At 46.2% G+C, this 27,574-nt stretch overlaps 1 protein-coding gene across 3 annotated transcripts in view; it reads right to left on the reverse strand.

Moving 5' to 3' along the window:
* BCL2L14 (BCL2 like 14) overlaps positions 1-27,574 on the reverse strand; it is a 43,087-nt gene continuing 15,513 nt past the window's right edge. For all 3 annotated transcript variants that reach the window (XM_035255292.3, XM_078338297.1, XM_002752138.7), the window contains 5 exons: positions 20,823-21,262; positions 15,453-15,611; positions 12,868-12,938; positions 8,048-8,314; positions 1-729 (listed from right to left, as the gene is read on the reverse strand). In XM_035255292.3, coding sequence (XP_035111183.2) covers positions 691-729; positions 8,048-8,314; positions 12,868-12,938; positions 15,453-15,611; positions 20,823-21,255 — 969 coding nt within the window. In that variant the 5' untranslated portion in view covers positions 21,256-21,262 and the 3' untranslated portion in view covers positions 1-690. The remainder of the gene's footprint in view (positions 730-8,047; positions 8,315-12,867; positions 12,939-15,452; positions 15,612-20,822; positions 21,263-27,574) is intronic.

Below are 27,574 nucleotides of genomic sequence, written 5' to 3' on the forward strand. Positions count from 1 at the left end.
TTTCTATGTATTTATTTCACCTGCTACCAATCATCGCACTACCACAAAGAATGATGAACTCCCAGGGACCTTGGGAAGAAGAGGTGTGGTCCCTGAGAAAAGGGGTGAGGGGAATTGGAGTGACAATTTTGTACCAAATGGAAGTTTTTCAGAAAGGCATAGACAGCATTTATCTCTCCAAACAAATGGATGTAACAGTGAGCATGAGAGTGTCTTTAAGCTGTGTTCACTAACATGAGTAGCAACGTCTTCCGAGGTATGAGGCCACCCCAAGTACAGCTGAAAAATAGACTAGAAACTGAGCCATAAGCGCATGCAGTTTATCATTTCACTCTTGTGAGGTCAGCAGACGTCTGTAACCCACTTTCCCTGCAGCAGCTAACAAGGCAGGATGACGGTGTCTGTTCTGAACATTTAAAACAACATTACCACTTGTCTTTATAGATTTCCTCAGTCACTAAACGTAGGGCCTGAGAAACATCAATGTCACGGACCATGCTGCTACATTCTATGAGCTGGAGATGAACAAGGGTTCTCTTGAGGCCTCTCCGGTCACAGGAATAATGGTCTTGAAAACGTCAATGCTCCATCTGCCTTGTATATTGTAATCTTCTCCTCTAGTCCATCTGAGGCCGATGTGCACAGGACCACAGTAGGATGATGAGTATTCCTGATGACAAATCTGATATTTCAGTCTACTTCTTCATGTGATATTCCAAGTATTTTTTCCTAGAGGGGGAAGAAAATAGATTCTCAAAATTCCAAGTTAGATTTACTGTTGAAGTGAAAACATGTCCCAGGCATGACCCAAGGCTCAGGAGACCATGTTAGTTTGGGGGAGGGTTTGGAGAGGTGACTGGCATTCTTGGTATGCCTGCAAGGAAAATATCAGCTAAGGTCTTATGTTACATACCCAGAGCTAACAGGCTGGATCTTTTCTTGAAGATGGGAACGTTCTGAGGATGTATTTAAAATTTTTTTTAAAGTGGGTACTGAAAGGTCAATGACCATGGAGGTTACAAAGTCTCCTTTCAAAGTGCTATAGAATGGGTGAGGTTGCAGGACTGCAGGGTAACTATGTGAATGGTGCTCCACAGGGAGAACGAGGAGCCACGAGTACATTCAAATCTCATGGTAGCTTTTTTGGCATGCCTTGTAGATAGAGTGGCCATTCATTCATTTGATCGATTCATTCATCGTTCTACAAGTACTGGCTGAACATGTATGGTGTTATGTAGAGGAATGGGAGCTATGGGAGATTAAAGGAGCTATCATAAAATACATGATCTCACCCTTACAGATTTGCGGTTTAGTTGGGAAGATGAGATGTACTCGTATGAAATGTGGAATACTGAGAGAGTTAGGAACCCGGAGCTTCTGGAAAGCTCGTGCATGGGAATCAATTTCTCTCCTCCCACACTACTGCAAGGACAGCACAGAGAGCCATCGAGACACTTGGTGCCAGTGGAAGTCCCAGGAGGCTTACTTCCCAGTGTCTTCTTTTTTTCCTATTAAGGGACTCTGAGCACACGTCCCAGTCCACATCTCCTTCACACTTCCATAGCTCATAAATATTCTTTATCAACATCCTTTTTTTTTTTGATCTATACTTTGGAAAAATTAGTCATCCCTCTCACATTCTTTTCTTCCCTCTCCTAATTTCCACTTACGTGCTCCAAATTAAACTTAACTATGGCCAAGAGTTAAGATTAAGGTTTATGATAACTTGGATAAGAAATACATTTTGAATGAAAACTACGGGTGTTAAAGAACTAGTGCCACCAATTTCTAAAGCCTTTGGAAATCTGCTTTAGTATTTCTACCGAATAATTCATGTTTTTTCTCTAATTGGAACTTTTTTCCCTCTAGTACCAGCAGCCAAATTAAAAAACTATACATTGATTTCTCTGACCCCTTTTTGATTATTTTATTTTATTTTATTTTATTTTTGAGGAAGGGAGGGAGGGAGGGAAGGGAAGGGAAGGAAGGAATTCAAGCAATGAGAGAGACATTGCCGACCTGGATCTAGAGGTTTACAAGTTGATTTCTTTTTTTTTTTTTGAGTGAAGGAAAGAAGAAAAAAATGAGTAAAGGAGAGGAAGAAAGAGGAATAGAAAGAGGGAGAGTGAGTGGAAATATTGCTTTATTCTTAAAAAAGGGTATTAATAATGGCCAATCAATGTTTCATTTAAACCTATGTGTACGTGTGATGTGGTATTGACTAGAATGTATATTTTGTGTATTTGAAGTGGAGAGCTCTATAAATATTTATTAAGTTTACTTGTTCCGGATCTGAGTTCGAGTCCTTGATATCCTTATTAATTTTCTGTCTCATTGAGTCTAAGTCTCTATGTATCTGGGTGTTAGGATCGTTAGCTCTTGTTGTTGCATTGATCCTTTTACCACTATATCTTTGTTGCTTTAAAATCTATTTTATCCGCTACGAGAATTGCAACTGCTGCTTTTTATTTATTTATTTATTTATTTATTTATTTATTTATTTATTTTTGCTCTCCATTTGGTTGGTAAATCTTTCTCGATCCCTTTGTTTTGAGTCTTTGTGTATCCTTGCCTGTGAAACAGGTCTGGATGTAACATGCTGTTGGGTTTTGGCTGTGTCTTTTGATTGGGGGATTTAGTCGATTTAAATTTAGGGTTACTGCCCTTTGATGTTAACGGGCTATTTTATCCATTCGTTGGTGTAAATTCTTCTTTATGTTGGTGCTCTTTACTTTTTGGTGTATTTTTAGAAAGGCTAATACTAGTTGTTTCTTTCTGTGTGTAATGCTTCTTTCAGAAGCTCTTGTAAAGCAGGCCTGGTGGTAATAAAATCTCTGAGTTCTTGCTTGTTCATAAAAGATTTTATTTTTCCTTTAGTTGTGAAGCTTAGTTTGGCTGGATATGAAATTCTGGGCTGAAGGTTCTGTTCTTTGAGGATGTTGAATATTGGCCCCCACTCTCTTCTGGCTTGTAGAGTTTCTGCTGAGAGATCTGCTGTAAGTCTGATAGGCTTGCCTTTGTAGGTAACCTGACCTTTCTCTCTGGCTGCCCTTAGTATTTTCTCCTTCGTTTCAGCCCTAGTGAATCTAATGATTATGTGCCTTGGGGTTGGTCTTCTTGAGGAATATCTTTGTGGTGTTCTCTGTATTACCTGGGGTTGAATATTGACCTGCTTTGCTAGTTTAGGAAAATTTTCCTGAATAATTTCCTGAAGGGTATTTTCCATCTTGGATTCATTCTCTCCGTTGCATTCAGGTACACCTATCAAACGTAAATTTGGTCTTTTCACATAGTCCCACATTTCTTGGAGACTTTGCTCATTCCTTTTTAGCCTTTTTTCTCTAATCTTGTCTTCTTGTTTTATTTCATTAAGTTGGACTTTGACCTCTGATATCCCTTCTTCTGCTTGAACAATTCGAGTGCTTAAACTTGTGCAAACTTCTCGGAGTTCCTGTATTGTATTCTTCAGTTCCATTAATTCACTCATACTCCTCTCTAAGTTGTCTATTCTCAATAGGATTTCATCAAACTTTTTTTCAAAGTTCCTAGTTTCTTTACATTGGGCTACAACATGTTCTTTTAACTCACTGAAGTTTGTTATTATCCATTCCCTGAAGCGTGATTCTAGCATTGGGATGTGCTTGTTCTCCATCAAGCCTTGTTCCATTGTTGATGTGGAACTGTGATCATCTTTAGAGGCAGAGGCGTTCTAACTTTGAGTAGTCTCAGCTTTTTTACGCTGGTTTCTTCCCATCATTGTAAATTTATCCTCCTGTGGTCTTTGAGTTTACCAACTTTCGGATTAGGTCTCTTGAGTGGGTGTCCAGGTTGTTAGTTCCCAGGGCCAGAGCAGTGGCGGTGTTAAGACTGATGGTGCTTTTCTGCCCAGGATTCTCCTGTCTGGCTTCCTTCTTGTGTCCGTAGTGGGCGACTCTGCCTTCCCAGGGCTCCAAACCTCGGTCAGAAGGGGAGCCGGTCCCGTTTACTCTGCGCCGAGCGCTGCCGTGTCGAGGTGCCGTCACAGCTGCTGCGCCAGGCTCTGGTGTCATGCTGGGGACCCGTGTGGGTCCTCCGAACCTGTTTACTCTGCTCTGAGAGCTGCCGCGCCAGGCGCCGGCGGAACCGCTGTGCCGCCACGAAAGTCGCTCTGGCGACCCCTGTGATTCCTCTATTGGGGGATCTTCTGCTCCGTGAGTGACCAGAATTTGTCTGAAAGTGTGGCGTCCTCTAGTTCTCTGCGCCTTCACTGAGAGCTGCAGTCCCGAGATGTTAGCGATCGGCCATCTTGGATCGGTCCCCCCCTTTTTGATTATTAGAATTATAACTGCCAGTTTTGTAAAAGATTGATTGAAATACAGTTGTGCTATAAAATTCACTTATTCAGTGAATTAGTGTATTCACTTTCAGTCCAGTCACAGAGTTATGCAAACGTCGCCTCTGATTTTAGAACATTATCAGCACTCCAAAAAGAAACTTCAGCTCCATTAGCAATTATTCCCATTCTCTTACCCTCAGCTCCTGGCAACCAGTCTACTTTATGTATCTGTACATTTGCCTGTTAAGGACACTTCATATACATGGAGTCATCCAGTATATAACCTTTTTGCCTGACGTTTTTTCACTTAGCGTAATGTTTTTAAGGTTCATCCTTATATCAATACTTGCTTTATTTTTTATTTATTTATTGTTTTTTGAGATGGAGTTTCACTTTTGTTACTGAGGCTGGAGTGCAATGGCGCGATCTCGGCTCACCGCAACCTCCGCCTTCTGGGTTCAGGCGATTCTCCTGCCTCGGCCTCCTGAGTAGCTGGGATTACAGGCTTGAGCCACCGCGCCTGGCCCTACTTGCTTTATTTTTATAGCTGAATAATACTCCATTGTGTGGCTATCTTACATTTTCCTTATCCATTCATCATTCATCAGTTGATGGACATTTGGGTTGCTTCCACTTTTTGGCTGATGGAAGCTGTGAACATTCATGTACAAATTTTCATATGAAAATATGTTTTCAACTTTCTTGGGTATATATCCAGGAGTGGAATTGGTAACTTTATATTTACCATTTTGGGGAACTCTCAAGTTGTTTTCCAAAGGGACTGCACCATTTTACAATCCACCCAGCAATATTAAAGTTTCCCGTTTCTCCACATCCTCACCAACATCAATACCTTTCTTTTTCATTTTGGCCATCAGAGTGGATAGAAAATGATGCTTTGATTTGCATTTTCCTACTGTTGAAAGGAAGATGTTAAACAAACAGCTTTTCATGTACTTTTAGCCATTTGTATATATTCTTCGGAGAAGTGTCTATTCAAATCCATTGCCCATTAGAAAATTGGGTTATTTGACATTTTATTCTTCAATTGTAATAGGTAATTATGTATTCTAGATATGTCTTTTATGAGAAATATTATTTGCAAGTATTTTCCCCCATTCCGTGGGGTTTTTTTTTCCACTTTCTTGGTGGTGTTCTTGGAAGCACAAAACAAAATCCAATGTATCTGTTCTTTTGTTGCTTGTGCTTTTGGGACAGAACCACTGCTTTTTATAGCATATTTATGGTATTTTAGCTACTTTAGTGGGTTAAATAGATTTTTGAGAGCTGGCCTGTGAATCTAATTAATAATTGTAGTTTTTCTGAGAAAATATATTAAGAGGACTAACAATGATTTTCTTAAATGAATGCTTGAAACATAGTCAATTGGGAATTTGATAATTTCCTGTATATTATTATGGTGCAAACATGAAATGTTAGAGATTAGAGGCTGTGCAGCCTTTGAGCTGGAAGGGTCAGGAGAGGCTTTGGGGCAGATGAGGGCTCAAGAGGGTTGTTGGGGTGCAGGGGATCCTGGAAAGCAGAATAGGTAGAACTAAAATAATGTCAAGGAATCTGTCCTCCTTTTAGAATGAGCTAGGGCAGCTTGAGTTTAGAATATTTAAGAGCCTTGGGAGTTATAGCTAGTGCAAAAGCGGAAAATAGAAAGGAACTCAATGTGCAGTCAATGAAGACCATGGAGAGCACTGAGGACCATGGCAGCCACTGAAGACCATGGCGAGCACTGAGGACCATGGCGAGCACTGAGGACTATGGCGAGCACTGAGGACCATGGCAGCCACTGAAGACCATGGCGAGCACTGAGGACCATGGCAGCCACTGAGGACCATGATGAGCACTAAGGACCATAATAGCCACTGAAGACCATGGCGAGCACTGAGGACCATGGCGAGCACTGAGGACCATGGCGAGCACTGAGGACCATGGCAGCCACTGAAGACCATGGCGAGCACTGAGGACCATGGCGGCCACTGAAGACCATGGCGAGCACTGAGGACCATAACAGCCACTGAAGACCATGGCGAGCACTGAGGACCATGGCAGCCACTGAAGACCATGGCGAGCACTGAGGACCATGGCAGCCACTGAAGACTATGGCGAGCACTGAGGACCATGGCAGCCACTGAGGACCATGGCAGCCACTGAGGACCATAACAGCCACTGAAGACCATGGCGAGCACTGAGGACCATGGCGAGCACTGAGGACCATGGCGAGCACTGAGGACCATAACAGCCACTGAAGACCATGGCGAGCACTGAGGACCATGGCGAGCACTGAGGACCATAACAGCCACTGAAGACCATGGCGAGCACTGAGGACCATGGCGAGCACTGAGGACCATAACAGCCACTGAAGACCATGGCGAGCACTGAGGACCATGGCGAGCACTGAGGACCATGGCAGCCACTGAAGACCATGGCGAGCACTGAGGACCATGGCGAGCACTGAGGACCATGGTGAGCACTGAGGACCATGGCGGCCACTGAAGACCATGGCGAGCACTGAGGACCATGGCAGCCACTGAAGACCATGGCGAGCACTGAGGACCATGGCGAGCACTGAGGACCATGGAGGCTGCCGAGGACCATGGCGAGCACTGAGGACCATGGCGGCCACTGAAGACCATGGCGGCCACTGAAGACCATGGCGAGCACTGAGGACCATGGCAGCCACTGAAGACCATGGCGAGCACTGAGGACCATGGCGAGCACTGAGGACCATGGAGGCTGCCGAGGACCATGACAGGCACTGAGGACCATGGCGGCCACTGAGGACCATGGCGAGCACTGAGGACCATGGCGGCCACTGAGGACCATGGCAGGCACTTCAGACCATTGGTCAAGATCAGTTGCACTTTCCTTCTATGAGCAAAGAGACCAAGACGGTGCGGAGGTCCCAGGGTCACTCCAGCCATGCCTAGAGCCGACTCAATGCTCCTGCTGGCTCCTGGACCGTTCTAGTGTAAAGAGTACTAAGGAAAATGTGGGGCGAAGGTCTGTCTGCCTAGGAATGCCTAGGCCTGTTGAGAGTTAAAGTCCTGGGGTAGCACATTTTGACACGGTGGACCTTATATAGCCATTTGAACGTGGCGGTTTGAAGGAGATCTGAGGAAATGGGGATGACGGATGGGAGAGGATTTGAGGCACAGGAGGAAGAGGTCTGTTTTGACCAGTATCAGGTAATTGAAAATAGATGAAGGCTTAACTGTATGCTTTTTATTTGTTAACAAAATGTTCCCCTCAAATGGCTGGGTCAAAGCAGCAATGACAAAAATGTCATGAACCCTGAGTCTCTTCATGAGGCTTAGTCCCTGCGACCTGTAAGTCGCTGCAAGTGTGAGGAACTGCCTGCCTGCCCTTGTCTCCCTGCCAGGCTTCCGTTGCCTGCAAAATTTGTGAGAACAGAAATTACATCTATCTAAACATTTCTTATCTCAGCATCTCCTCATTTCCTGTTTTATCTGACCAGTCCCTCTGCGTCCATACACATACCCTACATACACTTGAAGAGCTCAGTAAATATTTATTGACGATGAAGATAATCACTAAAAATATGTTCCCATCAATGGGATTTATCTCTTGCCACTCAAGTGTCCTAAACTCATGAGAACTGCTTCACAGATGTGTTCCCTTCATTAAAAAAAAAAAAAAAATCCCATCCCATCTCTTCTGAGTTCTGAGAAAATTTGTTTTAAAATAGGATACACTTACCCATCCCCCGTGCTGCTGGATCCATGGAGAGAAGTTCTCTTTCAGGTACTTACTGCCAAAGCCCAGCACCCTGTTCATCGGATGGTTGTCAATAGCTGTGAGCTTGGCCATGGCGTCTATTGCAAGGGCAGCCTTAAAGCTATGAGCTTTGACCTCTGATTCTCCCCTGGTGTCCACACCCATTAGGACCCGGTCTGTGATGGTCTTAAAAACAGAGTAGGGCAGCCCATCCTGGAAGAGGCCCATCAAAGCCTTGTCTTTCTTAAGCTGTATACAAGAGAATAAGCACTTAGTACGGTAGCTTGGCTCCATGAGGCAGACAGAAAACCATTCTTCATCTCAAATCAGGCCATCAAACCAACCCGTGGCAAACCCTGGATGTTAACTAAGGGAATGGGGATGAAGGCGGTGTCCTGCAGAACCAGAATGGGCATGTGCTGCTCGGTGAATTCATTTCATCGGCACAAATATGTGGTAAAATGGAACAGTTCATTCATTTGACATTCAACAGTTATTTCCCAAGCACTTACAATGGGCAGGTAGTGTGGATGACCGAGATGCAGGTCCTCACCCATAGGGCTCACAGTCTGGTGAGAATTGCAAAACAATGTGATGTGCTTTGCCAGAGGTAGTGTGAAGCTCAGGAACCACTGTCTTGGTTCAAACCCTGGGCCCACCTCTTACTTGGCCTGCAATCTTGGGGAAATTACTTCACCTCTCAGATTCAGTTTGTCATCTCTAAACTAGGATGGTGATAGTATTGATACTACAGGGTAATCGTTTTCATTTTCTTTTTCCTTTCTTTCTTTCTCTTTTTTGGAGATAGGGTTTCACTCCCATTGCCCAGGCTGGAATGCAGTGGTGTGGTGTTGGCTCACTGCAACCTCTGCCTCCTGGGCTCAAGTGATTCTCTTGCCTCAGCTTCCCAAGTAGATGGGACTACAGGTGCATGCTACCATGCCTGGCTAATTTTTTTTGTAGAGATGAGGTTTTGCCATGTTGCCCACTCCTGAGCTCAAGTGATCAACCCACCTCAGCTTCCCAAAGTGTTGGGATTACATTTGTGGGCCCCTGCACACAGTCTTCATTTCATTTCCCTCCCTTCCTCCCTCCTTTCCCTTTCCCTCTCCTCTCCTCTCCTCCTCTCCTCCTCTCCTCTCCTCCTCTCCTCCTCTCCTCTCCTCCCCTCCCCTCCCCTCCTCCCCTCCTCCCCTCCTCCCCTCCTCCCTTCCTCCCCTCCTCCTTCCCTCCCCCCCTTTCCTCTCCTCCCTCCCTCTCTCTTTTCCCTTCCTTCTTTCTTTCTTTTCTTTTCTTCTTTTCTTTTTCTTTCTTTGATGGAGTCTCACTTTGTCACCCAAGCTAGAGTGCAGAGGTCCAAGCTCAGCTCACTGCAAACTCCACCTCCCAGGCTCAAGCGATTCTCCTGTCTCAGCCTCCTGAGTAGCTGGGACTACAGGTGCACACCACCACACCGGGCTAATTTTTATATTTTTAGTAGAGATGGGGTTTCACCATGTTGGCCAGCTGGTCTTGAACTCCTAACCTCAGGTGATCCACCCACTTTGGACTCCTAAAGTGTTGGGATTACAGGCGTGAGCCACCGCACCCATCCCCAGCCTTCATTTTCTTTTCTTTTTTGAGACAGACTCTTGCTCAGTTGCCAGACTGGAGTGCAGTGGCACAATCTTGGCTCACTGCAACTTCCGCCTCCTGGGTTCAAGTGATTCCCCTGCCTCAGCCTCCCAAGTAGCTGGGATTATAGGCGTGCACCACCACACCTGGCTAATTTTTTTTATATTTTGGTAGAAATGGGGTTTCACCATGTTGGCCAGGATGGTCTCGATCTCCCGACCTTGTGATCCTCCCAAAGTGTTGGGATTACAGGCACGAGCCACTGTGCCCAGCCTTTCATTTTCCTAAAAAACTTTTATTATTTTTTTTTAGGGACAAGGTCTTACTATGTTGCCCAGGCTGGTCTCAAACTCCTGACCTCAAGCAATCCTCCCACCTCATCCTCCCCGGGAGCTGGGATTACAAGTATGAGCCACTGTGCTTGGCCCTATAGTATAGGGTAGTTGAACACTTTATTGGGCTGGATGTAGAAGAGGTGTGAGTTAGGAAGTGTGAGTTATTTTCCAGGGTGCTATGGAAGCATGGAGGTCAGGGAAGACTCCCTGGAGTGCATGTTTGCTTAAAAAAACAACTCTAATTCTTTGATTTCTTTCCCATTATTCTACCTTATTGATTTTACCCTCCACCCCTTGAACCTGGTATCTGTCTGCTTTACCTCCCTTGAGCTACCATGCCTTTAAAACGAAATCAGTGCTGCCTCTGCTGCTTTTGAAAAATCAGGGCTCATATCAAAAAGCGATGTATCATCTTCATTTAAAGCATTCCTGCCGCGTCTGTTAATATGCTGGTCGTCGTGAAAATGGAAATGTTTTAGTAAGCAGGGCCGAAATATTTATTTGAAAATCCTCTAGTTCTGTCCTTGAGGAAGGATCAGCCAAGCAAGTTTTCAACAAATATTGTTTCTAAGAGGGATATCTGGGGGATGAGTCATGTGATTGGAAGACTTTGGCGGACTTGTCCTTTCCCTGAACCAAGCCCTCCCCCATCGTCCAGGCCTCGTCTGGGTTGTGAATCTGCAGCAGGCGTGGCCAGCCTCCTTCATAACAGGGAATGGACTCTGCTTCATCAGTTTCCCAATGGAGGAGGCCAGGCTCAAAACCCTAGCAGGCAACCGAATCGGGATTGTGCCAGAACAGTATAAGAATCAAACGCCAGAAAGACAGGCCGTCCACAGGCACCTCCTCACCCTTCCCCTGCCTGTCCCATGTGGCTACACCTGGCTCTTTGGCCTTTCCGGGAGGTGTAGGATGGGCCTTCAGGCTGCATGCGCTCTCGGGACCAGCGGCTTTGCAGATGCCCTGTGGTCACACACATAGCACTCTGCAGTGGGAGCCTGGCACCCACCCAGCACGAGGTCACACCTACCATGTGTCCCTAGCAGAGCTCCCTACTGAAGAAGGGTGTAAATGAAATAACAACCAAGGCTTTGCCATAAACAATGTAAAATATCCAAACTCAGGAGAGCCCCAGGCAAATTGAGGTTGTTGGAAGTGGTAATTTGTGGGGTGAAAATGAAACCATCGCTCTTCATAACCTGAGAGGTGGCTTCATCCCACTTCCAGCACCCCCACTCCACCTTTGCCACCTCCCTGACCGGTGACCACAAGTCACTGCTTAGGGAAGCTGGGAAAGACGTTGCCATGAGAGCCGCAGAAACTCCGAGTTAAAGAGCCCTTGAAGAGGCCTACAGGACCCCTTGGAGTTCTGTGCTGAACTACTAACTGGTATTGGCACCTACTTGCAGTTCTTCCTGTGACAGGAAGAGCGTTCCCTCACAAGGTGGCTGTTGACTCTGATGGTCTGGAGTGCCAGGAGGTTCATTCTTACAATAAGGAGAAATCAATTACCCCATACTTTCTGTATGGTACTAGCTCTGGAGAAATGCAGGGGTACCCTTAAATCATGCACCTGTTCTATCTCTTGCTTCCTCTGCACACCACTCCACACTCTACTTGTGGCCCCAAAGCTCACACACCCTCTTCTCTTTTCTTTAACATAATATCCCTGGTTTTCTCACTGTTTCTCATTCTGTCTCATCTCTGACCCAGGTGCCCTCTGAGTCACCAGCCTCTGGCCACACTTCTGACAAAGCTATAGAGACTGGAGCTGTTTTGTCTTCCCACAGAACCTCCCATCCCCAGCCCCAGGGTCTGACTCCCTCCCCAGAGATTCTGGCAAAACAAGAACCCGTGTCTGCAAGCCAGACCCTGACTGACAGATCCTAGAGACTACTCAGTTGTCTGTGGGTTACGGACCCTTGAGGCACATAGAAGCCCTTCTGACTCCACTGAAGGTTTGCTCACCAACTCTTTTTTTTTTTGAGACAGAATTTCACTCTTGTTGCCCAAGCTGGAGTGCAATGGCACCATCTCAGCTCACCGCAACCTCTGCCTCCCCGATTCAAGCAATGGTCCTGCCTCAGTCTCCCGAGTAGCTGGGATTACAGGCGTGCACCACCATGCCCGGCTCATTTTGTATTTTTAGTAGAGACAGGGTTTCTCCATGTTGGTTAGGCTGATTTTGAACTCCCAATCTGAGGTGATCCACCCACCTTGGCCTCCCAAAGTTCTGGGATTACAGGCGTGAGTCATCACGGCCAGCCTTGCTCACCAACTCTTAACCTGAAGGCAACTCTCACCCATTCCTGATTGGAAGGACGGGTCTCCACTTCCAACGGGCAGGAAATCCATACATTCTAGTAACACTAGCATGCTTCCCTGGCTGAATTGCTAAGAGAGCCCATAAGCAGACAACAGTCCAGCAACTACAGGGAGAAAAGATTCCAGAAAGTATTCCAGCTTCGGAGCAACTGCAGGACACAGATATCCAGGCAGCAAAGCCAGTATGAGTCTAAACTTCAGTGAGGATCAGTTACATGGGGAACGAGATTAATCATTCCATCCAGCAAATTTTAATTTACTGGTGTCTTTTCTTGCAATAACGAGCTCCTTTTTTAGTTTCCAAAAATTCCAAGGAGGCTCCAGAAGGTTTACTTATGTTTTCCAAAGTGATTCATTTTTGAGATTCTACCAGCATAAAGAATTTTGACTCCAAGGGAAATAAAATTTAGGACTAAGTAGAAACCAGAACTTAAAAAGGGAGTAAGGCTGAAGCTGGAGAGTAATTCCATTCTCGTGCACTAGTGCATGGGCACAGAAATCAGTCGCATGGGTTCAGGTGCTCCATACCTTTATTTCCATCTCATCTCCGGAATATTTCAGTAGCTCAACAATTCTGGCTATTATTTGTTCTTGTTCAGCTGTCGGGAAAAATTCCAGTTATTTCTTTTAGGAGAAGCAAAAAATAATCTTACATGTTTCCAGGGACAATGAATGCTTGTGGCTTGGTAAGGGCTGGAGGAAGAAGCATGCTAATTCTTAGCAAGTAAAGCTTACCTCACCTCTTCTGCCCAGACACAAGCCATGCTAGGCATTTCTCCCAGCCCTGTCCTTTCCTTCTGTCCCCTTCTTCCTTTGCTTGGTCCCCCAAATCACTGTGAAACTCATCCCTGTCGTTACATCAAGCTTGTTATTGAATACATCGGTTCCACAGCACAGGATTCTGTCTATAAAGATATTTAGGAGGAATATTCTTCTGGTTTTTGGATTTTTCCTCAGCAGATGGTGTTTTTATCTTATATTTGATCATATTTCCCTCTTTGTGTTAGTTGCTAGAAAGTACAGAGCCAAATTTGTGGCCCACATTTAAGAGGGAGAATAGTCTTGCTGGCCTACATTTTGGAAATTAACCTAATTACTAAATCCATCTTATTTTCCTGTTTTTGTTTTCTTTTTACAAAAATAGCTTTCACACTGATGGATTTTATCTGGCTAAAATTTATTCTTTGTATGCTGGGTGTTGATAATAAGGTGAGATATAAATAAGTAAAATTAATAAATTCCCCCACGCCCAAGACTAAAAGGGCAGATGGATAGGAAGATGGCCACAGTTGGTGTGTGGTGTGTGGTGTGTGGTGGGGGAACAGGGGAGGTGGAATATGTGAGTCTCGCTCCGTCACCCAGGCTGGAGTACAGTGGTGCGATCTCAGCTCACTGAAACCTCCACCTCCTGGGTTCAAGTGATTCTCCTGCCTCAGCCTGCCAAGTAGCTGGGACTACAGGTATGCACCACCACCCCTGGGTAATCTTTTGTATTTTTAGTAGAGATGGTGTTTTGCTACATTGGCCAGGCTGGTCTTGTAGCCTCAAGTGATCCTGCTTTGGCCTCCTGAAGTGCTTGGATTACAGGCATGAGCCACTGTGCCCAGCCTCAGCAAAATAAACATTCTTTTTTTTTTTAGACAGAGTTTCCCTGTTGTTACCCAAACTGGAATGCAATGGCGCGATCTCGGCTCACCGCAACCTCCGCCTCCTGGGTTCAGGCAATTCTCCTGCCTCAGCCTCCCGAGGAGCTGGGACTACAGGCGCGCACCACCATGCCCAGCTAATTTTTGTATTTTTAGTAGAGACGGGGTTTCACCTTGTTGACCAGAATGGTCTCGATCTCTTGACCTCGTGATCCACCCGCCTCGGCCTCCCAAAGTGCTGGGATTACAGGCGTGAGCCACCGTGCCCGGCCTCATTTTCTAACAAAGAGTAGCCCGTAAAATTAAGCTGCAGATATAGACAAGCAAGTTAGAAGCTTGCATGGTGAATGTTGGCAGCTGTGCCAATAGGAAAAGGCCACCTGGGACTAGGCATGTCCAACACGGCGGCTCCATCTTCCCTTTTCCTTTCCAACCATGTGTGCGATAGGGAGCGGATAACATGGTGCCGGCCAAGTGGAAAGCCCACTGCAGAATAAGATGGGGGGGCGGTGGCCAGCATCCCCATGCTGTGTAAACATCACACCCGGTCCAGCTGATCTTTAGGCCCTATGTGAACCAGACACCACCACCTCAAGTCTGTCTATAAAATCCGGTGCACTGTGTCGCAGGCCGGAAGTCCCCTTTGGGCTCTCCTCTCCGTTGCAGGAGAGAGAGCTGTTCTCCTTTCCTTTCGTTTTGCCTATTAAACCTCCGCTCCTAAACCTACTTCTTGTGTTTCTGTGTCCTCGATTCCCTTGGCGTGAGACAACGAACCTCAGGTATTTGCTCCAGACAATGATGCTGCGTCATCACCACCTCCACCGGAGTTTGCGGGGAGAGCCAGGAGCAAGGACGGTGGTGGGGGAATGCCGGGCCGAGCTTCTCTTCCGGCGGCATGTGGCCTTGCTCCCCTCGACTCTCCCCTCAGTGCCCCAGGTTACCACCAGCCTGATGGGATCTGCAGTCTCAGCTATTGCTATGGTTTGGGTGACAATTGACCCAGCCTTGTCACCGCTCTGTTCTGCTCCATGTCTTGCACCATAGGTGGTGCCTGGCAACCCCCTGCTTTTTCACAAAGCCCTAAAGCAATGTTAAAATAAAAATCCCTGGCTGGACGCTCCAGCTGTACCTGGTGCACTGGGAACATGATCCGATCTAACACTGCATTTCCCGCTATGGACAAGGCTGAGTCCAGGCTTGGTTTCCTCCTCTCCCTCTGTAAGAGACTTTCCTTCTGACTTAGCAGAGAGCGGGGCACGTTGGTTCAGCCTACTGGGGCAGCCCCCTTGCCTTGGGCTGATGTCTCAAGGGGGAGCTCAGCGCCCACAGCATGTGGCTATCAAGCCCTCAGTCCAGGCAGCCTAGACTGTCAATTTGCATAGCACCAGGATGGATTAATACACATCCATTAATACAGCTCCCGCGCCCCTGCCTGGCAAACACTCCACCCAGGGAGGGAAAGCTTACCTTTCTTAGAACTTGAAAGGCCTTGACGCTCAGCGATGAGACCAACCACAAAAGTGTCTTTGGACTTGAAGCCTCTTGCCTGGGTCACTTCTGGAGGTGGCCACGAATAAACAATTTCAGCTACTCGGTTGGCAATGGAAATGACTTTGGGGTCCACAGCTGAAACAAGACGAAATGGTGCTGAGAGGCCCTTCCCAGAACTTCGTCAGGCTCATTAGTATGCAAAGTCACCCGGAATGAAAAGAGCAGCCCGAGTAGAAGAAAGGTGCCTGGGAGTGTGTGTGGTGGGGGAGGGTCGTTCTTCAGAAAGGACTGAACGTTGCCTGGCAGAGGCGGGGGATGTGGGAGGAGTGCGCACAGGAATGATTGTCACCTTGAAACAACTGGCCTTCTGCACACTCTTTTTGAAGTCTTGCAAAATTAGGGTCTCCTTTCCCCTTTGCAAGGAAGGAAACACAAAAAGCAGTGCTTAGCTCTTTACTTGAGAGAATGCTCATTATACTTTTCTTTTTATTCCTTTTTCTCGACATGCTTTATACCTCTAAGAGCCAGCGCCTTCGTGCATAGGAGGACATTCAATAGTTTGACAAGCATTTGGGGGTTGGTCACTGAGGAAAGAAATATCCCTATTCTCAGGCCATTGAGATTCATCATCAAGTCCATTATCAAGTGAACACCTAACTCCCCTAGCTGGTACAGTCCCGTGTCTTCTCTCCCTTCCATGTCTACGGGAAAGCATTCAGTTAAATGCTTATAGGTAAACAAGGATGAGTTCAGCACAACTCAGGGCCTTCAAGAATTTACAACCCGAGAAAAGAGTTACATTTATGGATTTGCATACAGAATTGTAGAATAAAGCACTTCGAGGTAGGAAGGTGAAATGGCATTGGTCCCATGAATGCTGTAGCCTGTAAAAAAAAGACTAGTCACTTTTGCCCCTAAGCGGGGACAAGGGGCGGTGGGGTGAGCAGGTGGCATGTCTGAGTCGCTGGGTGGTAAAATTTTCATTGTTGATTTGTCACTAAGTTCCAACCTTTTGTTTATTTATTTTTTTTTTCCCCAGACAGAGCCTTACTCTGTCACCTAGGCTGGAGTGCAGTGGTGTGATCACAGTTCACTGCAGCTTGGACCTCTCAGGCTCAAGCGATTCTCCCACCTCAGCCTCATGAGTAGCTGGGATGACAGGTGTGCATCACCATGCCTGGCTAATTTATTAAAATTCTTTTTCTAGAGATGGGATCTCCCTGTGTTACCCAGGTTGGTCTTGAACTCCTAAGCTCAAGCAGTCCTCCCACTTCAGCCTCCCAAAGTGCTAGGATTATAAGCATGAGCCACCACCACACCCAACCTAAACTCTAAACTTTTAAAAGCTTGTACAAGCTGTCTTGGATGCCGTCTGTAGCAGCTTGGTTTTACCACATAGCATTTGAAGAATAACACTAGGTAATTCACAGGACTTGAAAACAGTAACAAAGTGGCATTTTGGCCAGAGGTTCGGTGTGCTCAAACTCCTAGGGCACTCCTGGGCATTGTACAGCACAGTAGGTAAGAGAGGCAACGGGGGGCCTGGGAGGAGAAACAGGTTTTAACATCATACAGAGCTGCCAAGGTGGCTCCTGATCCCTCTCCCTGGATTCCTCTGCAGCTGAGGGCTTCAGTGTCCTCCCTTCAGCCCTCCAGCCATACACGGAAAGGCCACAGAAGATACTGCTCTGTCCATGATGCCATCCTTTGGTGGATGTCTGTCTTATGAAGCCATCTTTTTCATGCTTAGTCCACAGGGTTAAAAAAAACAATAAGGAGCAAATTACAGAAGAAAGATCAAGAAGAAAAGGATCGATGTCTTTCCTCCTCATTTTAACACTCAAGCGAAACAGACTTTCTACTTTGTAATCCCCTTGTTGCAGCCCAACCAGACTCCTCTGGAGCTCCAGCCATGCACAGTCCCTGGCAAAGAAAGAGATGGCAAGAGGCTGGCTCCCAAAGCCAAGGAAACTGTCCCTGGCGATGTCCTCAGGAGATGAGAAAGGAAAGCAGGCCTCTGTTGCCTTTCCCGCCTCGTGCAGCTCATCCAGGGTGAAGAGCATGTGGCATGAGCATGTCTGGGTAACACAGACCCCATCTTTAAAAAAGATTTAAAAATAATAAAAGGGAGCTGAATTATCTAGAAAGAAGACACCATTTGCCCTTCCTTTGCTTCCTTGTTATTCCTGCCTGAGATGTAGACATGATGGGTGAAGCCCCAGCAGCCACCTTTAGAATATAAGGTGACTTTGAGGTGGAAACCACTAGCTGAGGGATGGCAGATTTCCCAGGAGTCCTTTTGGTTCACCCCTGTCACTCAGGCTGGAGTGCAGTGGTGCAATCTCGGCTCAATGCAACCTCCACCTCCCAGACTCGAGTGATTCTCCCCACTACCCTCTCCAGTATCTGAGACTACAGGCGCGTACCATCACGCCTGGTTAATTTTTGTGTTTTTCATAGAGATGGGGTTTTGTCACGTGGCCCAGGCTGGTCTCAAACCCCTTGGCTCAAGCAGCCTGCCCACCTTGGATTACCAAAGTGCCGGGATTACAGGCATGAGCCACCTCGCCTGGCCATTCCCAGGAATTCTCGATGACCTTGTGGAGCTGTCATATCAGGCCCGAACTGCCAAACTTTTGTCCTCTTCTAAGGGAGAGAAAAGCAAACGCGTCTATTATTTAAGCCGTGGGTGTTTGGGTGTTCCACTGAACCTAAGGCTGAACCTAACCTTAACTGTAGCATTTCACGTGAGCAAATCGTAGCTATGGAGAAACAAAAGATTTACAAGTAAAAAGCCTGGGTAGGTGGTCTTTAAAACTAGTGTTAATGTCCATTTCTACATCCTGAGGCCTCTTCCTAACAGACTTTGGTCTTGGGACACACTCTCACAGTTCCCACTTAAGCCTGGTATCTGAGGCCTGGCAATGGCTGCATAGGGCTACGTTGTGACCTTCAGTTAAAAGAACCCAGGTGAAACCAAATTTGTAAGCCCTGGTTTGTATGTGGCAAAATAGAAGAAGAATGTGAGGCTCCCTTGGATCATGCCCAGTGTAAAACCAACACAGGTGTCGCAGGTAAAACCCACATAATTAACTGACCAAATGCAAAAGTGAGGAGAAGATGAGGAGGAAAGATGAGCTGTGCATCTACACCAAAGCCTTCTTAAGAGGTGATCATTTTCATTTTTTTGAAGAATATTTTAGATATATATATATATTCAGCCATAGGTCCTATTCAGCTATTCAGTACATTAACACATCATCTAAGTATTTTTGAATTTAATCTTTAATTCTCAATCTCACATAAAAGTTTTCTTTCCCAACCGAAAAAGAAAAGCTTCTCTTGAAATTTTAGAAAATAAAAAAATGTCAAATGACACTGCAGTGAATATTGAGACACAGAATGCAGTTTATCTCGGGAAGCACCAGAGGACTGGGCAGTGAATATTGAGATACAGAATGCAGTTTATCTCGGGAAGCACCAGAGGACTGGGCAGTGAATATTGAGATACAGAATGCAGTTTATCTCGGGAAGCACCAGAGGACTGGAGTCGTAAAGACTCACTTTCTGTCTGCCCGCCAAGTCCGCAGTACAAACCAAGTGGAAAAGCCTATCTGGGTGCCTCTAAACTGTTCTTTGCCCCAGAGCCCAGATGCCACCCCCAGCAGAAGAAGCCATGGCTGGGCAGAAGTGGCTGAGCAGTGGGGAGGTGGGTGTGGAGGGGAGGACCACAGGGGGCTGCTCCCTCTTGCTCTAGAATCACCTGCCTTAGCTGGGCAGAGTTCAGAGAGCAGATGCCTTGCTGTAAAAGTTAAACAAGTCCAGGGAGCGGCCTGGACTTGAGGTGAGTCAAGGCTCTGCTACTTCCTGGCTGTTTTCTTGGTGAGCCCTTTTCGTGGGACTCCCATTTCCTCATCCTGTCTGTGCCACAAGACTCCCCCAGATGATCCTGACCATGCTCCCACTGTTCTAAACATCTGAAACTCGAATGGGAAACGGGAGTTCCCTTGATGATAGTGAATGATCTAAAGCTGTCTATGAGTGGGCTGATTCTCCAAGCAAGCCAGGACTGTCACGTTTAAAAACTGAGTCATTACTGCCACCTCTTGACTAATTATTGACAAGTTACCCAGACCACTCAAACCCAGCAGAAGGGGGCCTTTCTTTTAAAATCTGGGCTTCAGGCACTGGGCTTTGTTGAAGGGAAGAAGATGCTTATGCCAAGGTGTGTGCATGAAGGGCGACTGTCTTCTTTTTTTCTTTTTTTCAGAGACAGAGTCTCATTATGTTGCCCAGAGCTGGGGTGCAGTGACGTGATCTCGGCTCACTGCAGCCTTGATCTCCTGAGCTCAAGTGATTTTTCCACCTCAGCCTCTGCAGTAGCTGGGACAACAGGTATGTACAACCATGTCTGGTTAATTTTTTAATTTTAATTTTTTTTGTATGGATACAGGGTCTCGCTATGATGCCAGGCTGATCTCAAACTCTTGGCGTCAAACAATCCTCCTGCCTTGGTTTCCTACAGTGCTGAGGTTATAGATATGACAGGCGCTCAGTGTGTCACCCAAGCTGGAGTGCAGTGGCACCATCTTGGCTCACTGCAACCTCTACCTCCCAGGCTCAAGCCATCCTCCCACCTCAGCCTTCTGAGTAGCTGGGAACACAGGCGTGCACTACCATGTCTGGCTAATTTTTTGTATTTTTGGTAGAGACAGGGTTTTGCCATGTTGTTAAGGCTGGTCTTGAACTTCTGAGCTCAAGCAACCCACCCACCTTATCCTCCCACAGTGCTAGGATTACAGGTGTGAGCCTCAGTACCTGGTGAAAATGTTTTATTCAATACAATTAATTTTGTCCCACTGAGGGAAAATTTTGTCAAAATACTCCTCAGTTGTTTTTGTAGGATGGTCTGTCCTTTGAAGAGTCCTTTTACTCTTGCTCTCTGATCTTCCCATCAACCATACAAGGTAGAGAGGGTGGGATACCCAGTCTACAGATGGAAACACAGAGGCCCTAAGCTAATGAGTTGACTGAGGAAGAGTGGCAGCCCAAGCCCCTGGTTAGTGCTCCTTCTTTTATATTGGTGTGTGGCACCGAGAACTAGGAATTTGGGCAACAAATTTATTTATAGATGGTGGAGAAAGAAAACCAGTCCTAGCACGCTTCATTTCCATCATCCTCTTTCAGTCTTGAGAAAAGCAGGGCAATTATGATTGAATATTAGTAAGTTGGAACACTGAGGCACAATGCATGCGTTCTCTAAAGCCATTTTACAAGATGAGATGTAACACTCTGCACACAAAGAAGGGAAAACAAGGATGTGGGAGAGAAATCCCAGATGCCTACCTTCATGCTCCGAGCACAGTCCCTCATGATAAGCAGACCTGGACCATTGCTGGCTGTGCGAACCTTGGCTTTCCAATGTTGTTCGACCTTGAGCAGAGACTTTGGCAGGTGGGATCTGCAAATCTGCCTTCTCGGCTACTCCAAAGAGTGCTTTCCAAGAAGACTTCTTCTTGGCAAGGTTTATGGGCTTCTCACTGGATTGGGAATTTCTGCAAGGCCATGACACCTGTGTCCCTGACTCATTTGCTGACCAACTCCCCAGGGTCCTCTGGGACAAACTTCTTGTTCGCAGCAGCTTTGGCGAGGAGAGAGCAGGGGTGCTCTTGAAGACATGGTGTCTGGCGTAGTAGGCGAGGATTTCGAATTCTATGGTGTTTAGGTCATCATCTTCTAGGGGGATCTCTTCCAGGTCACACGCACTGGTGCTACACATGTTGGGCCTGTAACAACAAAGTCCACACGGTGCCCATCTATGCAGGGCCATTTACTCTTTACAAGTTAGGCGAGACAGTAGCAAAAACTCAATAAACTTTTTTTTTTTTAGATGGAGTCTCACTCTTCTTACCCAGGCTAGAGTGCAATGGCATGATGTCGGCTCACTGCAACCTCTACCTCCCGGGTTCAAGCAATCATCCTGCCTAAGCCTCCAGAGTAGCTGGGATTATGAGGGAATGTGTTCTCTTTTGGGGTCCACGAGGGGGTGTAATTTTAAGGGCAAGAATTTCCCAACGCCATGCTCCCCTCCCATCTCTCTCCATCCGAGAGATTTAACGGTTTATGTTTGAATTTCACGGGCGTGGGAAAAAACTGAAAGTCAGTCACTCCAGCAGAAGTTCTAAGGAACTCCCTTCATTGGCCCAGGGTCTTGGAGAAGGTGGGAGTTCCTCCCAGGATAAAAGTCCGTGTCCACACACCTAGATCCCCTCTGGAATCCCCTTCCATACTCTTCCTGGAAGTCTTTCTCTTCTTCTCTTTTCTCTACCTAAATAAAATCACCTTTCTGCAACACTTCTTCAGTCCAAAATTTACTTTTATGAGTATACGGCGCACCTGCAGTGGTCCTATTGCTTATTCTTTAAAAGGTTGGAGACCAAAAACCCACAGCATTCTCTCAGAGAGCTGTGCCTCACCAGCACCCAAGAAAAAACCTGGTTACAATTAATAGGCATGCATCACCATGCCCAGCTAATTTTGCATTTTTAGTAGAGACTAAAATGGGGTTTTACCATATTGGTCAGACTAGTCTCGAACTACTGACCTCAGGTAATCTGCCTGCCTTGTCCTCCCAAAGTGTTAGGATTACAGGTGTGAGCCACAGTGCCCAGCCTAGCAAACATTTATTGAACATCTATTGTGTTTGTGCTGGAGGGTAAAGAGGGAAAAGCCACAGTCTTACTGGGGTGGGAAGAGAGACACAGCCATAGCTAACTCCACACAAAGAGAATGCACTAAGTAAGAGGTCTAACAGAGATGCAGATAGCCATATTAGAAAGCAGGGATAGGTGAGCTTCAGAGAGAGAGGCAAGTGAAAGCTTTTGGAAAGCCAGAAGGATAGACAGGTGATACTGGGGCTAAGAACAGGGTGGGCAGAGGGGAGATTATAGGTGAATTCAGAATGTGTTTGAAGAGTGGTGACGGAACTGGGACAGCATAACTATGCAGTTTGCAAACAGCCAGGGCTCGAAAATAGTGTGGGGAAAATAGGTGAAGTAGCACTTGGGTCCCAGTTACAGTGGTCTTTGACTATCAGGCTGAAGCTCTGCATTTTCTCACTTCGATCAGCACGTTTCAAAAGGAGCTGTGGACTGTGGAGTTAAAGGTCTTGTTGGGGAGGTGGCAGAAGAGGGAGGACAACTTAGGGAAGACCAATGCCTGGGCCCTGACCCTTCCCTTCCTCTGTTCCTTCTTCCTTTATCCTCTGCTTTAGCTTGTCCAGGCTTCTCTCTCCTCTCTGTCTCTCTTTCCTTTTTCTTACTATATTTGGTGTGCCATGTAAGATTTCATCTGAAAAAAGCATCCTGTTATTTTATTTTACTTGTTATGAATTTGAAACACGCTGATGGAGACAATGGAGAGCGGTTCAGAGTTGTGAGTAGAGTGAGCAGCGGCGAGTTTTAAACCAACAGGATGCAAGCATTTTGTCTTTATTTCTAGACGAATAACAGGACAGAAAGAGAACTGATTTTGTTCAATTTCCTTTGCTTAAGCTTACATGAAATAACTCCTTTTTCCGGTTTCCTGCTAGGAAAGCAGTTCTTTTTGCTAATAATCCGTTTTCTTCTGCTATCTGTTAAGGACTGCATTCTCCTTTTTGTCTCAGATGCGAGAAAGCCCAGATCTACTGTGTTAAATGTCACAGGCAGTGCGTGTATCAAAAATGAGCTTGGGCTTCTCAGTCTAGCAGTCCCAAATTCAGACTGTGGCCATGCCAATGACTAGTTTTGTGACCTGTGGCAGGTTACTCACTCCATCTTTCCAAATATGAACTTCCTAGAGGCAAATTGCACAGATTTTGTGAGGGTGTAAGATACACAAGAGAAATCCCCACACAGAACCTAGCTCAAAAGTAGTAGCTATTTTTTATTTTTATTTTTTCTTAGTGTAACTACTGTCCTAAGCCCTCAGGCTCTTTTTTGTTTTTGTTTTTTTTCAGACTCAGTTTTGCTCTGTTGCCCAGGCTGGAGTGCAGATCCAGCTCCCTGGCTCAAGGGATTCTCCCACCTCAGCTTCTGGAGTAGCTGGGACCACAGCCGCACACCACCACACCTGGGTAATTTTTTTGTTTTGTTTTTTAGAGATGAGGTCTCACTGTGTTGCCCAGGCTGGTGTCAAACTCCTGGGCTCAAGTGATCTACCCACCTCGGCCTCCCAAAGTGCTAGGATTATAGTCAGGAGCCATTACCATGCCTGACCTCAGGTTGTCTTTTTTTTTTTTTTTTTGAGATGGAGTCTCACTCTGTCGCCCAGGCTGGAGTGCAGTGGCATGATCTCAGCTCACCGCAACCTCTGCCTCCCACGTTCAAGCGATTCTCTTGCCTCAGTCTCTGAGTAGCTGGGATTACAGGCGCGCACTACCATGCCTGGCTAATTTTTGTATTTTTAGTAAAGATGGGGTTTCACCATGTAGGCCAGGCTGGTCTGAAACTCCTGACCTCAGGTGATCGGCCCACCTTGGCCTTCCAAAGTGCTGGGATTATAGGTGTGTGCCATTGCACCCGGCCCAGGCTCTGTCTTAATATGGCTCTTAATCATGCTCCCTTCCCTCCAGGTCTAATTTAAGACCATCTCTCAGCATACAAGCCAAAAGATAAATAAGCTACGGTGACATTAAGGGGATTGGCTGGCACGTTCCTCTTTTTCTTTTCACTGCACCCTGCCATACCAGGACCAAGTTATAAAGAAATGGGACAGTAACTGCAGACAGGGTTTGAGGCAGTGCGAGGCGGTACAGACAAATTGGCCTGGGTGTCTGAAGAATGGATGGCCAAGGCTGGCTCGGCCTCTAACTTGCAACATCCTTGGGCAAGTCACTCCATCTCTTTGTTCCTCGGTGTCCACGTTGTTAGACAGACTAAGGACATTCTCTAATTTTTCTCGCTGCTTCTGCTATTGGAAGGAGGTGTAGGAGCTGAAATATCTACCCTGCTGGCCTGCTGGATGCTGCCTGTTTCCATCATTGTTTCCTCTCCTTTTTTTTTTTTTAAGACCGAGTCTTGCTCTGTCACTCAGGCTGGAGTGCAATGGCGCAATCTTGACTCACTGCAAACTCCACCTCCTGGGTTCAAGCGATTCTCCTGCTTCAGCCTTCCAAATAGCTGGGATTACAGGTGCCTGCCACCACGCCCAGCTGATTTTTGTATTTCTAGTAGAGACAGGGTCTCACCACATTGGCCAGGCTGGTCCTGAACTCCTGACCTCACAAGATCCACCTGCCTCGGCCTCCCAAAGTGCTGGCATCACAGGCATGAGCCACTGCGCCTGGCCTCCTCTCCTTTATTTAGAAGAGGCTCACACTGGCTAACAGCAAAGCTGTTTATATGAGGACTTGCTCCTTGGCCAGGCCCGAAGAAAGCAAGGGTCCCTGGCTAGGTGCATTCTAATGGAGGTGAGCCTGAGAGGGAGGCAGGGGGCTATACCACAACATCAGGTGACGATGGAGGGGACAGAAATGGCTTTCCCAGTGCAGCAAAGGGCAAGTTGCAAAACCCGCCAGACCTACTACACGGACACAGTTACATAACTTCCAAGCCCCGCAAACCTTGCTCACAAAACTGAATGTAGGCAAGTGCTTGAGGAATATGGCATGTGGGGGTCATGACCGCCGTCCTTCCTCCTCCTCTGCTGTTTCTTCACATTCCTGTCTTATTCCAGGACTTGGACATTCTTTTTACTGTGTAAACATGAAGATGTATTTGAGATGATAGAGAACTAAACATGGTGTGTATTTTAGATGATATTAAGGAAGTATTGATCATCTTGGCTGGCACCATGGCTTAGCCCTGTAATCCCACCTTAGGAGGCCAAGGTGAGAGGATCACTTGAGGCCTGGAATTGAAGACCAGCCTATGCAACCAAGTAAGATCCCATCCCTATTTTTTATAATTTAAAAATATATTATAAAAATTTAAGGCCAGGCATGGTGGCTCATGCCTATAATCCCAGCACTTTGGCAGGCTGAGGCAGCTGGATCACCTGAGGTCAGGAGTTCAAGACCAGCTTGGCCAACATGGTGAAATTCCATCTCTACTAGAAATACAAAAATTAGCCGGACATGGTGGTGGGTGCCTGTGGTCCCAGCTACTCGGGAGGCAGAGGCAAGAGAATCTCCTGAACCTGGGAGGTGGAGATTGCAGTGAGCTGAGATTGCACCATTTCACTCCAGCCTGGGCAACAAGAGTGAAACTCTGTCTCTAAATAATAAATACATATTAAGAAAAGATAATCTCATTAAATGTGGTATCATTGCCATTAAAAAGCACATATCTGGGCTGGGTGCGGTGGCTCACACTTGTAATGCCAGCACTTTGGAGGGCCAAGATGGGCCAATCACTTGAGGTCAGGAGTTCAAGACCAGTCTGGCTAACATGGTGAAACTTTGTCTCTATTAAAAATATAAACATTAACTGGGTGTGGTGGCATGTGCTTGTAATCCTAGCTATTCAAGAGGCTGAGGCAGGAGAATCATTTGAACTCAGGAGGTAGAGGTTGCCGAGAGTGAGCTGAGATGGTGCCACTGCATTCCAGCCTGGGCAACAGAGCCAGCTCCATTAAAAAAAAAAGTACATATCTGTAAGTATATATAGTATATATGTTTATAAAACAAAGTAGATATACTGTAAAATAAGAAGGGGACTCTGGCTGCCTTCCCCAGCACCTAGAGTAGTGCTTGATGCTCTGCCGACTGAGCTATCCCGGCTCACTAATGGTAGGTACTCAAATATCTGATGGCTGATTGAATGTAGGATTATAGGGCTGCCAGACGCATTCAGAATACAGGACACATTCGGTCACATTTGAAGTTCAGCTAAAGAGCAAATAATAGTATATGTCCCAAATATCACAAGACTGATTTATAATAAATATTAGTATATGTCCCAAAGAAAATATTATATGCTAAAAAAATTATATGCTAAAAATATATTATTTTATTATATATAAAATTATATAAAATATTATATGCTAAAATATTTTATTATATATAAAATATATGCTCAAATATATTTTATTATATATAAAATATATGCTAAAAAATTATATGCTAAAAAAATATATGCTAAAAAAAACCCTCATACTTGTTTTTTATCTGAAATTCAAACGTAACTGGCTGTCTTGCATTTTTGCTTGCTAACTCTGGCACCCCTAGGAGTGGAAGCTGTTGCTGAGACACACTGAGACCTGAGGTTCATGCAAGCAGGCAAAGCGGGCCACCAAGCGGGGTGAGGCTCCGGCAGGGTCTGTGGTCAAAATTAAGTATAGCAGACTTGGTGGGGAAAAGGCTGAGTCTAGCAAGAGGCCAGACATGGAATTTCTCAGGAGAGGATTCAAGGCTTCCTTTTGTACTGAGCGGCTCAGGACACTGTAGGTTGGATGTGTACCCTGGTCCTTCAGGAGCTGTGTCCTCGGGTAGGAGGCTGAGTCCCCTTGTCAAGCCAGTAACACCGAGCTGCTGAAGAAATTCCCATTTACGTTAAAAACAAGACAGACCCGGCTGGGCGCAGTGGCTCACGCCTATAATCCCAGCACTTTGGGACGCTGAGGTGGGCGGATCACTTGAGGTCAGGAATTTGAGACCGACCTAACCAACATGGGAAACCCCATCTCTAACAAAAATACAAAATTAGCCGGGCGTGGTGGCACATGCCTGTAATCCCAATTACTTGGGAGGCTGAGGCAGGAGAATCGCTTGAACCTGGGAGGCAGAGGTTGCAGGGAGCCGAGATGGTGCCATTGCACTCCAGCCTGGGCAACAAGAGTGAAACTCTGTCTCAAAAAGAAAGAAAGAAAGAAAAAAAGCCAGATCCTTTTAATGTAATGCAAGGGCTTTAAAATTGTGTGTGTGTGTGTGTGTGTGTGTGTGCGCGCGCGCACACGGATGTATGTGTGGGGGGTGTTTTTGTTGGAGAGAGGACTTCTTTTAGAAACAAGTTTGCTAATGCTGTTTCAGTAGCAACATCAGAAATCAGGGAAAACCACCGAGGTCAAGATAGACCACTTAGTCCTTCCATTTCATAAAATACAAGATTTTTGTTGTC

Source organism: Callithrix jacchus, chromosome 9 (genome assembly GCF_049354715.1).
Source record: "Callithrix jacchus isolate 240 chromosome 9, calJac240_pri, whole genome shotgun sequence".
In the NCBI taxonomy this organism is placed as follows: Eukaryota; Metazoa; Chordata; class Mammalia; order Primates; family Cebidae; genus Callithrix; species Callithrix jacchus.